The sequence below is a fragment of the Diospyros lotus genome, chromosome 4 (assembly GCF_014633365.1).
Source record: "Diospyros lotus cultivar Yz01 chromosome 4, ASM1463336v1, whole genome shotgun sequence".
In the NCBI taxonomy this organism is placed as follows: domain Eukaryota; kingdom Viridiplantae; phylum Streptophyta; class Magnoliopsida; order Ericales; family Ebenaceae; genus Diospyros; species Diospyros lotus.
In genome coordinates, this window is record NC_068341.1 from 32,365,618 (window position 1) to 32,379,837 (window position 14,220).

General features: G+C 33.4%; 1 protein-coding gene across 1 annotated transcript; it reads left to right on the plus strand.

The window, feature by feature from the left end:
- Positions 1–8,338: 8,338 nt before the first annotated feature.
- LOC127800268 (auxin-induced protein 6B-like) lies at positions 8,339–9,063 on the plus strand. Its single transcript, XM_052334784.1, has one exon. It carries the CDS (start codon positions 8,433–8,435, stop codon positions 8,742–8,744), a length of 312 nt encoding a protein of 103 aa, XP_052190744.1. The 5' UTR covers positions 8,339–8,432; the 3' UTR covers positions 8,745–9,063.
- The last annotated feature ends 5,157 nt before the right edge of the window (positions 9,064–14,220 follow it).

The window sequence follows — 14,220 nt, forward strand, 5'->3', positions numbered from 1 at the left end:
CAAGAGCTAGCGGCGAGAGCTAGTGGTGAGAGCTTATGGCGAGAGCTTGTGGCAAGAGCTAGCGATGAGAGCTAGTGGCGAGAGCTTGTGGCAAGAGCTAGCGGCGAGAGCTAGTGGCGAGACCTTGTGGCGAGAATTTGTGGCGAGAGCTAGTAACGAAAGCTTGTGGCAAGAGCTAGCGGCGAGAGCTAGCGGCGAAAGCTAGTGGCGAGAGCTTGTGGCGAGAGCTAGTGGCAAGAACTAGCGACCAATCCTTGCGACGAGCATCCTGACAGCAATCTCCCTTGAAGCAACATCTCTTACGGCAACCCAACTTCACCCGACACCGAGCTCGAGTGGACCCTACATCACAAATTTTAATTGTTGTATTTTGGCAACAACAATAGTGCTCTTAGATGGCTCAAGAAGGTAGCTCAAGGGACTTCATGGTGCAACAAAGTAAATATTATAGCATTCGCTTGCACTGTTTATTTTATTTGGAATGTTAGGAATCGTCTTATTTTTTAAGGGCAGCGTCCTCTTGTTGATGATTTAATTAGGAAGATCAAAACACATGTATACAGAGTGATTTTTATTTTGTATCCTCATGTTTTGATTATTTCTAATTTATTTGACGTAGGTTTCTAATTGCCCATTTTTTTCTTCTATTGTTTGCCTAGGGATGTCCAGTGTAATTGTACAGTTCATTTTGATCAATACATATTCATTTACTAATAAAAAAAAAAAAAAAAGAGACTGCCATGCTCGAAACTGTCTCAAACTCTTACTCCCGAGACTACTAACTAGAAATCGAACCAAAGATAGCGAACATAAGATTGTCGTGCCTAAGACGACCAAACCATTTCACCGTGTACGAGAGGGTCTCACACAACACTTAAATTGAATAATTTCGATATTTGATTTTTTTTTTTTTAAGATTTTAGGAAGAAGATAAACATCATCTGTACATAATTTTAATCCTAACATAACCTCAGAATATTAGGATAAATATTATGCTTAAAAATACTAATTTTATTAGATTTCAAAATATCAAGATAAACATTATCTGTAGGAACTTTTGTCTTAGAATATTTAAGATTGCTCCGTGTTCCTCTATAAATAGAGAGGTCGTCGTTCCAGATGACGTCTCTAATGTTGTTTTCAATACAATCTTCATCATTTTCATTATCTGACTTAAATATCAAAGTATTTGCGCATGAACTTCTATGTGCTCTCTGATTGTTTTCTTTCTTGTAGACTTAGTCAACTTGACGACGATATTTTCAGTCAAATAAATTTATTATTGTATCTTAATAACAACAGTTAATATGATTAAGAGCAAAATGCTCTTTTTGTTTTATACTTTAATAACAAGATAGGTTACTGTAGTTTTCAAACATACAAGATTAATTGGTACAATCTATGTAAATCCCATGAATAATTGTTGAAATTAATCCCTTTTTTATATTTATTTAGTTAGTTATTCCAAAGATTGGTTGAAGATTGATTGGTCCGTCGTCTGTCGATTTCACTGGGAATCAACTTCACAAAATGATGATGCATCTTTTTGCCCACCCATGGCATATCTCCAAGGGTACATATAAAAATTGTGCTGGTGATGTATTATTCTTATTCGTGGCGTTAAAAATGATATATTCCTCAGAATGAAGTGATGCATCTCCGTCCAGAATCTCCAACATCAGTGCTCCATGTGAAGCTAATCTTGCAAAATGATGGACACCCGGCCGTTTGAAAAGAAAAAACCTTAATCGCTTCTCTCCACAAAGTTAAGTAGTACCCTTTCACTACCATAAGAGCTATTTACATAGAGATTCCTTATGGTTAAAGAAATTGTAACAACATCTACCATAAGAGCCAACACGATCTAAAGTCTAAAAATACAATACTTTATTTAGTTTTTCTTAAAGTACAATTTTTAATTTGGCTTTTGGTCTGAAAGTAGTACAGTAGCTTGTTTGTTTATTTTGAAGTATAATAACCAATTTGATTTCAAGACCAAAATACTAAACTTATGTGGTAGTTCACTCTAAAAATGTAAAATTGTGACTTATTTGGTAGTTCACTCTAAAAATGTAAAATGCTCACTAGCCTTAGGAAAAAAATCTCATTAAGCGTTAAGGTTTAGTATGTGTCCTAACACAATGGCTAGAGTGAGTTGGGTTCAGGGCTAATTCAAGATCACCTTTAAATTGATTTTTATTGTTGAAAGTCTATTGAAGAAAAATTTAAGTCTTTGGTCATAAAGGTCTGCTTACCTAGTTTATGAATGAAACTCAGCTCCTTTATTTGATTTTAACTGTTAGTGTTCTTTCTTGTAATACTAAATTTGAATGACGTCTAGCAGACTTGTAATTAATATATTTATTATATATTTATATATATTAATAAAATATATATTTATCATTATTTATAAACTCTCTAGTTTGCTATATGAATGAGTTCAGATCTCATGTTTGAGAATTTTATTTTTAAGATGTTGAGATTGTGTGACAGGATTTTCTGATGACAGGACTTTTTAAATGATTTATATTTCTTAGATTAATCGGATTGGGACTCTAATTAGTCAAGTATGGACTAGTACAGTATTTACTACCTTGTTTAGTATGAGATACTGATGGGAGAATGCTGAGTCACATGCCATATGACATAGGGATGTCTCTAGTAAACTTGTGGATGGTTATTTGAGAACAACACACTGAATGTGACGTTGATGGCTAACCACATGGCATTGTGGATAATGGCCATACCGTCTAGTTATTATAGTATAGCTAATCCTTAGACTTGAACCGACACGATTGTTATGTGTATTAGTATATAGGATTTGCTAATGAGCTGAACCATCCAATTGCGAGGTGGAAAGGTTCATCTATGTGATTCTGTATTGTTGATATGTGGAGATAAGGGTTAGGAATAGGATCAAACACCCTTGTTGTTATTGATGAGGTGAACGTCCTATGTGATCTAATGTTAGTGTGACGAGATAGTCCTTAGTCAAGACATATAGATTATCACGAAAGGTGTTTCTTAAGGTGTCATCTAGTCATACTGATATGATCAGATACATAATTATTGATTTTGTGAGTTTATTGCTCCATGGCTCTCACTCAGTTAGGATGTTAGGTGATGGAAATATTATAGTACATGGTAATCATCAACTATAATATGTTCACTTGAAGTGAGACTTCAATGTCACTTATATTGTCCCGAATCATTGCTAAGCACTATCCAGTACTTCTCGGATCATCACCAAGATATAGAGAAATTCTTGCGATGGGTCAAGGTATTGGTTAGTGCTAAAAGGGGTTTTGGTGCTATCTATTTGCTAGTGAATAGTGGATTTAGAAAGTTACATACCATATAGTGTTACGTCTGGTATCAACACTAAACATCCAATGTGTCTCGGTTATGTCATAAGTGTTAATGACATAGCAGGTCAAAGGTTGACTTGCTGGAGCACCGATAGTCGACTACTCCATGTTGTCAACTAGCCAATAAACAAGAGTCGACTCCTGGTGCTGCCTCAGCCTTTCTTGGTGCGTTCCACATGTGACCCAATTGAGATGTGTGGTAGATTTATCGGAGGCGGTGAATTGGACATGAAGAAGAGGATTTACATAGAGGGAATTGACTACTTGCTTCTCTTTGTAATTTCCTCTACTGCTTTTGTTTTCTTCTATTTCCATAAAAATTATAAGTGTGTGACTATCGCGAGAAATTTGAGACACGAGTGATAGTGATACGGGAAACCTCTGGTCTAGCATGAGAAGAGGTGACTAGAACGGTATCAAAATGCATACTAGGTGTGGCTAACTTAAGACTATCACAACTTGAGGTAGAATCAGTCTCAACATAAAAACAATTTTTGTACCCTAATCTAATATCAGACTTCATGTATTCATTTATTATATTTCATGTGATGAAATAACGTGTTGCTTAAATAACCAAACTATGTATAGTGTGTGTTTATAACTTCCATTATATGTATCTAATACATGTAACAATTTTTGTTTTTACTAGCATCACCGTTAAGGTAATCCTTCACTAATAATAATTTAAAATAAGCTTTTAACTTTTTAATAAATCAAAAGCTCATCAATAAATAATTTCTAATATTATATATTGTACTAAAAATTGCACAAACTTTTCAAAAATAAAATTCTCAAAAATATCAATAAACTTAAATTCAAATATAAACTCCACGTTATGCAAAATAAAAGAACTATACTAATAATAATAATAATAATAATAATAATAATAATAATAATAATAATTCATATTATTGTTTTAATATTTTATACTAGGCATTCCATTTTGCACCATACATACACCTTTGGGTTATTTGTTTATTTTTTTTTTGTGATAATTAATGGACAAATAAATTAAGTTTGAAGATAATTCACAGTTGCAGTTTAATTTATAGATTTTTAGATAAAAATAATATTCAATGTAACGTTAAAAAAAAATTGTTTTTAAATCGAGACGAACAAGTTCAGATCTTATTAATAAAAAAAAAGATATTAGAGAATAATTTAAAAATAAATAAAGTTTGACAAGACTTCAAATATTAAATCTGTGCTTTTATATTCAATAAAATAAATAAAATATTAATAATAATAGTACTTCTGTTTTTTTTAAATGTAATATTTTTTATGGTGGAGCATCCCACCAATCCACTAAGTACAAAACCCAGAATTATTATCTATGTGGAAACATGGTAACCACCAAGCCTGCAATATCTGATTTATTATTATATATTCCATTCTCATATTTGTATGGAGCAAAGCCAAGGAGAATCCTCAAATGCAAGGGTACTTTGTTCTGATTGAGACCAAAAAGACACCTTTTTGACTATTTGTAGCTTTTAATCTTTTGCTGACAATTACAATCACTAACACACACACACACTTCTCCATTCCATTAACACACTGAAAATAATCAATCATATCTCAACATGGTTTGGCTGCTTGTTCTTCCCCCATTAATTTAATTTTATGGTGTTTTTGAGCATATTATACTTCCATTCCTCAAATTACATTTAGTTGCACAGTCAACAAAGTGATTCTTCTACTATAGTGTGCAAGAATATTTAGAAAAAAAAAAAGAGAGAAAGAGAACATAATATTCTACGTCTTTATACTAGGAATATTACGTCCTTAGAACATGGCACAAGTAATAAAATTCTTAATTTTTTTTAAAAGTAACGGGAGATCAATTCTTGATGGAGACAGAAATACCCTATTTGGTGGGGACTAATTGCGTGTCCGTTTGAAAATATATAAACTTGAGACCGCATTCGATTTACTCAGAAATCAAAACAGAGAAGAAGGACGGTCTCCTTCAAGACTAGGCGAGCAAAACCTAGACAACTAAATCATCAAAAAAAAAGAAGAAGAAATATTACATTCTCATGTCAATATTTTTAAGTAATAACAAAGTGAGAAATTTGAATAAGTCACTATGTTTTGAGAAGAATTAAGAATATTTGAGACTAATTTTATCACTATATTTTAAAAAATATTAAATAAGTAATTATATTTTCATATTTGGAATTATATTAGTTATTATGGTAGGCATCTAGTGACAATTTAATTCCATTAACAGTATCGACTCAATTTCTAAATAAAGTAACACTGCATGGTCGCAAATTTGTATTTGAAGAATTCTACACAGTTACAATTTGTGTCTTTTTAAATTATAATGGCTACTTTGCCCCTAACTTTTAAAGTATAGTGATTTATTTGATCATTTTTAAGGTACAATTGTCAATTTGAACCTTAAACTAAAGTATAGTGACTTATTTAACAATTCACTCTAATAAAAACTATAAAATGTGGCGAAGATCAAAAATCGTGAGACCAAACATAGGGTCACAAATTTAACTTACAACCTACCGAATCGAGGTTTCACTATAAAATTAATTTAATTAATAGATATATTGTTAATTTATGATATTATATTATTAGGTCTTTATCTTATAAGGGCCAAGGATGTGATGAGTGAATCAAGGGTTAGTTGCAAGTCTAATTTATAATTAATATATATTAATTAGACAAAGATTTTTGGCTCAAGCACAAATAAAATATCATTGTTATCTTAGGGGGTATTTGGTACAAAAGAAAATTTTAAATTTTTGAAAATATTAAGTTAAGAATCTATATTTCCATATTTGATATAACTTTTTTAAAAAAGAATTCTAGAAAAATAGCATCCCTAGGATTTATTTTTAATTAATTTTATCACAAAAAGATTTTTATGGGGTGTTGGGAATCTTGGATTTCCATAGAGTATGAAAAGTTTTTTTAACAAATAAAAAGACTAAAACACCGTGTACCCTCTTATAACCCCATAGCTCTTTCACGATTATTTTTGCCAAAGCTTTCTTTTTGATGTGCTTCTCACATGCCACAACCCTCATACATATATACACACACACAACACACTTATATACATAATGTGTAAAAAAAATAATATTTTTTGACTTCCTAAAGAGGTTGTGGATCCCAATATTTTATATATTAGAAAGAATTTATTATTTTTAAATAAAAAATTAAATAAGAATAATTTTTAAAAAATAACATAAAATTTGAAGAGCGTTATATTTAAATCAAATATAAGAATATAAAATTCTTAGAAAAGAATACACAACATTATTGAGAATGTTTAAAACTAATCAAATATAAAATTACATAAATCCTAGAAATAAAAAATTCTCAATAGTATTCTCAAAAATCATAAATCCCCTAAATCTAAAAATTTTTTCTGTACCAAACGCCCCTTAATGTTTTATATTTGTTAGTGTTAAAATAAATGCATTTACTACAATAAAATTAATCAAAAGGAAATGTTTAAGAGTAATGTTAAGAAGATATAAAGAGTAAATAGCAATATTGTTCTTTTAAAACTTTGTGTCTTTTAACAAATTAATTTTTATTTTAATTTGTTTTATATTAACCATTAATTTTGAATAACTTAGGATAATAGTTAAGCTCCAATATAAATGCACTTTATTCTTAAACAAAATACATTATTTTCATTTTCAGTGTATCTTTCAAGGGCAATGATTAACATTATTCTTAAACTTTTAATCTTATTATAATTTAGTCCCTTTGAAAAAATTCTCCATCAATAAATTATAATGTGACAGATATATTAAATTATAAAATTTTCAAAGAAACACTAAATTAAAAAAAATTGAAATTTTAATAATTGTTATAAGATAAATTGAAACACAAGAACTATATTATTATAGAACATGAAATTGAGATACGAATTGAGTTATTTACTCGAGATATAAATACACGTTGTTTTCAAATAAGGTGTTTTTATTTTTTTAAAGGCCTAGTTAACTTTATCTAATTTTTAAGAATAAATTACATTATTAATCCCTAAATTTTGTATTCTATAATAAATTGGTCTCTATATTTTAATTTTTTATTAACATAGTCATTAAATTTTAATTTTTGTTGATTTACTCTCACTTTTAATTTTATGTCAAATTTGATTAAAAAACTGATGTAATATAATTTATATAAATTCAAAAATCACTTAATTATGAGAATTATATTAATTTTTACACGAGTGATTTAAAAAAAAAAAAAACAAGAGAGGAACCAAATTTTAACAAAACTCAAAGTTTAGTAATTGGACGGACAAAAATTAAGTTACAATGACTAATTTGTTATAGAGTGTAAAGTTTAAGGACCAATAGTATATTTTATTCTAATATAATAAATATATATTATTTTAAAAATAAGTTTATTTGATGTGGTTTACCACTGGCTGCGTTAGGGGGGGGTGCCTTGTCAAACCGACTTGTATAGCACCCAAATCTAACACCTTAGCACTGGCTACGTTAGAGAAGGGGGGGCAGGATTCTGGGTCCTTGTCAAACCGACTTGTATAGCACCGAAACCTAACACCTTAGCACCGGCTGCGTTAGAGGGACACCTTAGCACTGGCTGAGTGAGAGGGGGGGGGGGGGGGCAGGATTCTGGTCCTTGTCAAACCGACTTGTATAGCACCCAAACCTAACACCTTAGCACTGGCTGCGTTAGAGGGACACCGCTGCGTTAGAGGGACACCTTAGCACTGGCTGCGTTAGGGGGGGGGGGGGGCGCAGGATTCTGGGTCCTTGTCAAACCGACTTGTATAGCACCCAAATATAACACCGTCCATCATCCATGGTCCCATAAAGTGGACTGATATTCACAAACATTACATCACTTTTAATAAACTCTTCTAATATTGTTAATGTCCTTACATTAATAAACTCTTTCTAATATTGCTTTCAAAAATCAATCTCCTCGGCTCGGCCTGGGCCTGGGTATCTCTATATAAACCCTTTGTTTCCCTATTCAAATTAGTCTCTGCACAGCCTTCCTTCTGTTCTTTCTTCCTCTTCAAATTTTGGTAAAACAGATTGATTAATTAAGATGCAGGAACAGAATAAGATGAAGGTGAAGAAAGGCTGGCTGGCGGTGCAAGTTGGGCTAGAAGACGAAGACGGCGGATTCCGGCGTTTTGTCATCCCAATATCGTACCTCGACCACCCTATCTTCCGGCGGCTTTTGGAGAAAGCTCATGAGGTTTATGGGTATCATGCCCCTGGCCCGCTCAGGCTGCCGTGTTCCGTCGATGATTTCCTCCATCAGCGGTGGCGGATCGAGAAGGAGACGGCTAACTACAGCCAGCACCACCACTATCACTATCATCTTCCCAGCTCCTTGTCCTTCCGTGCTTGTTGATCAACGTCGTGTGGACCAGTATTGCAGTGTATCTTAATCTTTACTGAGAGGCCCTTTTTATGGCTTAGATCAGATTCAGGAATTTCTAATCACAGGAGAAAGAGATTTAATCACCGATTGAAAGTCCCTTTTTCCTGTAATGTTGTTGGCTTTGCCTAATTTTAGAAATAATGCACTACCAGATAGTTCTGCAGCTGAAATCTCCCTTTTTCATTTTTTTTTTAATTTATAAATGTTAAAACAGGCAGGAAATTTTAATATAAAACTGTCTGTCATAAGTACTTGAAAGGAATAGAAATCGTTATTGTCTTAATATTTATATATACTTCTCATTTGATTGTTTTTCTTTTGTAACTAGACATTTATGTAAAGATCTTACCAAATTGATATAGGATAGTGATGTAACGTTGAACTAAAATTTTATTTGAGTAAAGTGCCCTCAAATCTCTTGTAATTTAAGTTAAAAATGCTATATAGTTTAAAAATTGAATCTCTAAGGTTCTTTTGGTGTAGTTCTTTTCACAATACCCCATCATTTTTAACTCCATTACTTAACCCCAAATTAATTAACCTAAACTAAGTTAATAAAATACTAATTAAAGTAAAGGCTTAATCGGTTGGTTTACTCGAGGCCATTTGCAATTTTATCTTATTTTGAGATTTACTTCAATAAATCATCAAACTTTAATATTGGTGTCAATTTTATTTTTAATTGATCAAGCATGTGGCCTAATCTACGTGACGTGCTGATATATCTAATAATGAACAAATCAACAAAACGTCGTTTTGCTTTGATATTGCTACAATGCACAAGACAAAATGACGTTATTTTGTCTTGTGCATTTTGAAACGCCAAGTAATGGGTCAAGTTGACCCTAATTCAGATCCGAACTAGTGGGTCGACCTAATACTTAATGGGTCAAAACTTATCTTTTTCCCCAAATCACTTAGGGTTTCTACCTTCCACTTTGTGTCCCTACCATTTCTACATTTTTCACGGCCAACTGCCTTCTTTTTCCTCACTTTTCATCGCCGACGGCTCTAACTGTCGACTTGCTTCCATTAACGGTGGCCATAGAGCTAGTCGATTGAAAAAAAAAAAAAAAAAAAAGAGAAAGGGGAGAAGACTAGAGGTCATCGGACGATTGCGAAGTGCCCAACCATTTCCAGTAGCGCAAAAGCCTCATCGCGGCTCAAAAGATGCATGACAAAAAAGCCACGATGGCAAAAGGCGACCGATCATGTCGAAACAAAAGTAAAAGGCCGCAACTATGGAGAACACGTCAAGCCATGGCCATCGACAACGCAATCGTGAGAAAGACTAACAACCCATCTATGGCTTTCAGACACCGCCACTATTGCTATTGAACGATGACGTGGGTGACGAAGAAAATGGCACAGGTCTGTTCTCGCTCACGCCACTTCGCCCATGCTTTCCATCTACACCAATGCGCCACCCACAAACTTGACATATGTGACCACCCATGAGGGAAAAAACAGTCATGGCGAGGCCTACGTCGAGAAGACGAAAAGGCCCATGGGTGGTCGATCTGTACTCTTCACTGACTACTAGCGTCGTGTATGATGAATATTGTTGGAAAACGATGGAAATCGATCATGGCAGTCTCTTGCATCATCGGTTGGCCAAAATCAAGAACACGACCACCAATCGATCACTATCACTTCACCCCTCGTTCACCGGCGACTTGAACGAACCTCCCACTAACCATGACAAACACGACCACCCATTCATGCCGACCATCAATGAGATCTTATCCATGGCCATGACCACAACAGAAAACAAAGGTCGTAATCATGGCGGTCGACGACGACAGGCGAGAACGACCATGGCAGTGAATGGGTGTCCAAAATGCACAAGCTCACCTGTTGTTTTGCCTTATACATTTTGAACACATCAGCACGACACCTCAATAGCTATGTAGGATGGGTCACATGCCTGGTCAATTGAGGATAAAGTTGACACCAGTGTTAAAGTTTGACGATCAAATTGAAATAAAAGTCGAAACAAGATAAAATTACAAAATGGGCCAAACTTCAGGATGTCAATTAAGCATAAAGTAAATTACTACTGAATTTGACCAAAATAATAAAGAAAAAATAAACAAAAAAATGATTGCTATAACTAGAACCAATAGTTAGCGATGGGTTCCAAGCCGTTGTTGGTGGGCGATCAGAGAACGAGAAAGCGGAGAGGAGCAAACAAAACTACAATAGTGTCCAAGACGTCAGGTGTTCCCAGTGGTTGAAGATGGCAATGTGACGCTAAAATAGAGATGGTGGCGGTTGAGAATAGAGAAGGGTTGATGCAATATAAAGAGAAGTGAGCAAAGAAATTAGATTTGAGATGAGGGAAAGAATTAAAGTGAGAAACGAGGACGAAGAGGGAGCAAGGTGAAGACGACTCTTCTGTCGACGACCGCGTATCCTTCACTGAGAAAGAAAAAAGAAACCTATCTATCAGTGGCAATCTGTTGCTAACAAGAGACAGTCGATGCTGCTTGTGCAATTGTAACTCCCATCTCTAAGATTGATGATTGACACTGATCACCCTTCATCTTTAATTCCAGCCCAAATCTGATCAACTACTACAATCTCCTTGCTCACCAGAGATTGTCATATATTCCCATGACTTGAATTAAAAGCCTTTATTACTACTGAATATGTAACGTAACTTGAATATCTGCATAATAAATTGGCTTTGAATTCCTGTAATTTGAGTATTGAAATGTGCTGTTCAACAATCATGAAGACTTGAACATATATGAGAATTGAGTAACTTTTATATATTCAATTTGATTGATCTTCAATGTCTCATTGATCTCCAGTTGAAATCAAAATCATTCATCATGAAAAGGGTTTTATATTGGAGTAGTTTGTTTTTATATGATTCCATTGGCCGTGACTTGGGTGAAGAGAATCTTCCACGGCGCATTAGCAATGATTGTGTCTATTTGAAAAGCTACGAAATAGTGCAAACCCACAAGGAATGATCGTCAGTGGAATTTTCAATGGATAGGAGATAATATTTCCTATTATATCACATGTATTTTTAGTATTATTGTTGAATAGATTTTGTCATATCATGACAAAAATTTAGTATGGCACATATGGGGATGGTGTTTGTTCTTGTCAGATTATAACAATGAATTTAGTTGATTGAAAATATTATTGTTAAGTTATCTGAATTTACAAAAATAAAAAAACAATCAGAGGGAGCGGGATCCGATGCTTAATTAAGTCAGATACTGAAAATAATGAAAATTGTATTGAAATCAATATTAAAGACATTGCCATTGTTTCTTTTCAATAATGAATGCTTACTTATTTATAGAGAAATATAGAATAATCTTTAGTAATTCGAAAATAGAATTATTGTAAATAACGCTTATCTTGATTAATTATAGTCTGACTGAGACTAGATTTGTTATATATGATATCTATCTTTTATTAGTCTAATTGAGACTAAGATTGTTATGGATTGCGTCTATCTCTTATGGATGACGATTATCCTAATATCTCAAAATTATTTTAAAATTAGAATTATTTATGAATAATTGATTATCTTTTCGAAAAAAATTTCAAATGTCAGAATTATCTTGTTTGCGCGTTTGTATAGGACCCCCATGCATAAGAAAAATTTATGCCTTTCAATCCAAAATATTGTTTTAAACTCTTAGATTTTTAATGGACCTTTGCTTGCTTATGACACAATAGTGTTAAACGACCCTATTGTTTGATATATGAATCCATTATGATATATATCTTGCAGGGGGGTTATGCTCTAATTAAGTTTGTGATAAAAGAAAATGCGTTATGGTTGATGTACCATGGAAATCAAGCATGATGCATATAGTGGGGGGCTATGCTCTAATTTTGCAATGGAAACAAGTGTCCTATATATAATGTTTTGTGAAAATTGAAAAAAGTAATTAAACCAAGCACATTAGTAGACAATTTTTCCTAGAACCCTTGCATATTAATTTCAATGAATTAAGAATTTGGGATCTCATAATAGATTTTTGTTACTGAAATTACACAACTAGTGGATTTACTACAACAAAACTCACATTTGCTAATAATTGTTTAGCGGCATTCAAACAATTGCCATTAAAGGTAAGAATAAAATAAATATTTATCGGCATTTGTCATAATTGCCAGTAAAATACATCAATACTGGAATTTGTTTGCCAAATGACAAGAGCTTAGTGGCATTTGCTTGTCAAATGTCATATTTTTAAAAATTTTGATCTTTAATAGAAATTTCATCACTGAAACGGAATTAGAGATAAAAAATTTGTTGTCTATAACATTAGTATATCTCTGACAGATATAGAGATCATATTAGTGTTTACCTTTGTTGTGTCATAAGCAAAATTTCATTAAAATCTCAAAAAAAGCCTAAAAGCTCAAAATAACATTTTAAGATAAAAATGTATAAATTTTCCTTTAATTAGGGGGGGGGGGGGGGGGGGGGGGGGGTCACATGTAACGAGCAAACTAGATAACTCTGTTATTTGCAAATCCTCTTGAGAGTTTCATAAAAGGAATAGACACTATCCTTTAGGAATCCTAATAAAATCTTGGTTAAAAAGGGATAAATATTATCTATTAAAATTTTTAATTTTCATAAGATATTAGAATATTAGAATAAATATTAACTATATAAAAAACTTAAACCAAGGACATTTCAGATTATCCCATTCTCTATAAATAAGTAGGTCTCAATTCCAAAAAATATATGTCTCTGATACTACAATGGTTCTCACATGGTCTCAAGCTGTAGGCAGCAAACACGACAAGGACGGTCCTAAAGTCAACAACCCTCCTAGCCCAAGACTACGAGAGATCATTCCAATTGAAATTCCAAGAGCCTCATCGATAGTTCCTCAAACTGTCCCACTCAGTGAGTACAAAGCATTTAAACGATAAAAAATGACACAATTTGTGGGAAATGTCCAAAACGCCTAAGAACACCACAATGGTTCTCACACGATCTCAAGTTGCAGGCAACAAGCATGATGAGGAAGGTCCTAACATCGACAACCCTCTTAAACCGAGATTGCAAGAGTTCATTTCAACTAAAATTTCAAGAGACTTTAGGACAGGTCCTCAGACTGTCCCACTCAATGAGTATTAAAAACTTAAGCGACGCTATGAAGAAAGTATACCGCCCTTCGAGAGATGGCTAGGTTCTTCCAAGGCGCCTTGCCACAAATTGCATTACCCTCCATACTGCAAAATTACATATCTTAACCTTAGGAAAAGGAAGTCCCTACCCTAGGAGTTCTCATGGAGGTTGATAGAGGTCCACAAGAGATGGTGCATCCCAAGGCTTTACAATGAGATAATCAGACAAGGAGTTTCCAAAAGAATCTCCACCAAGAATCGCTTTGAGAAACTACCCCCCCATGAAGGCTCCCAAGACTGTTTGAACTAGCTACAAGGAGCACTGGCC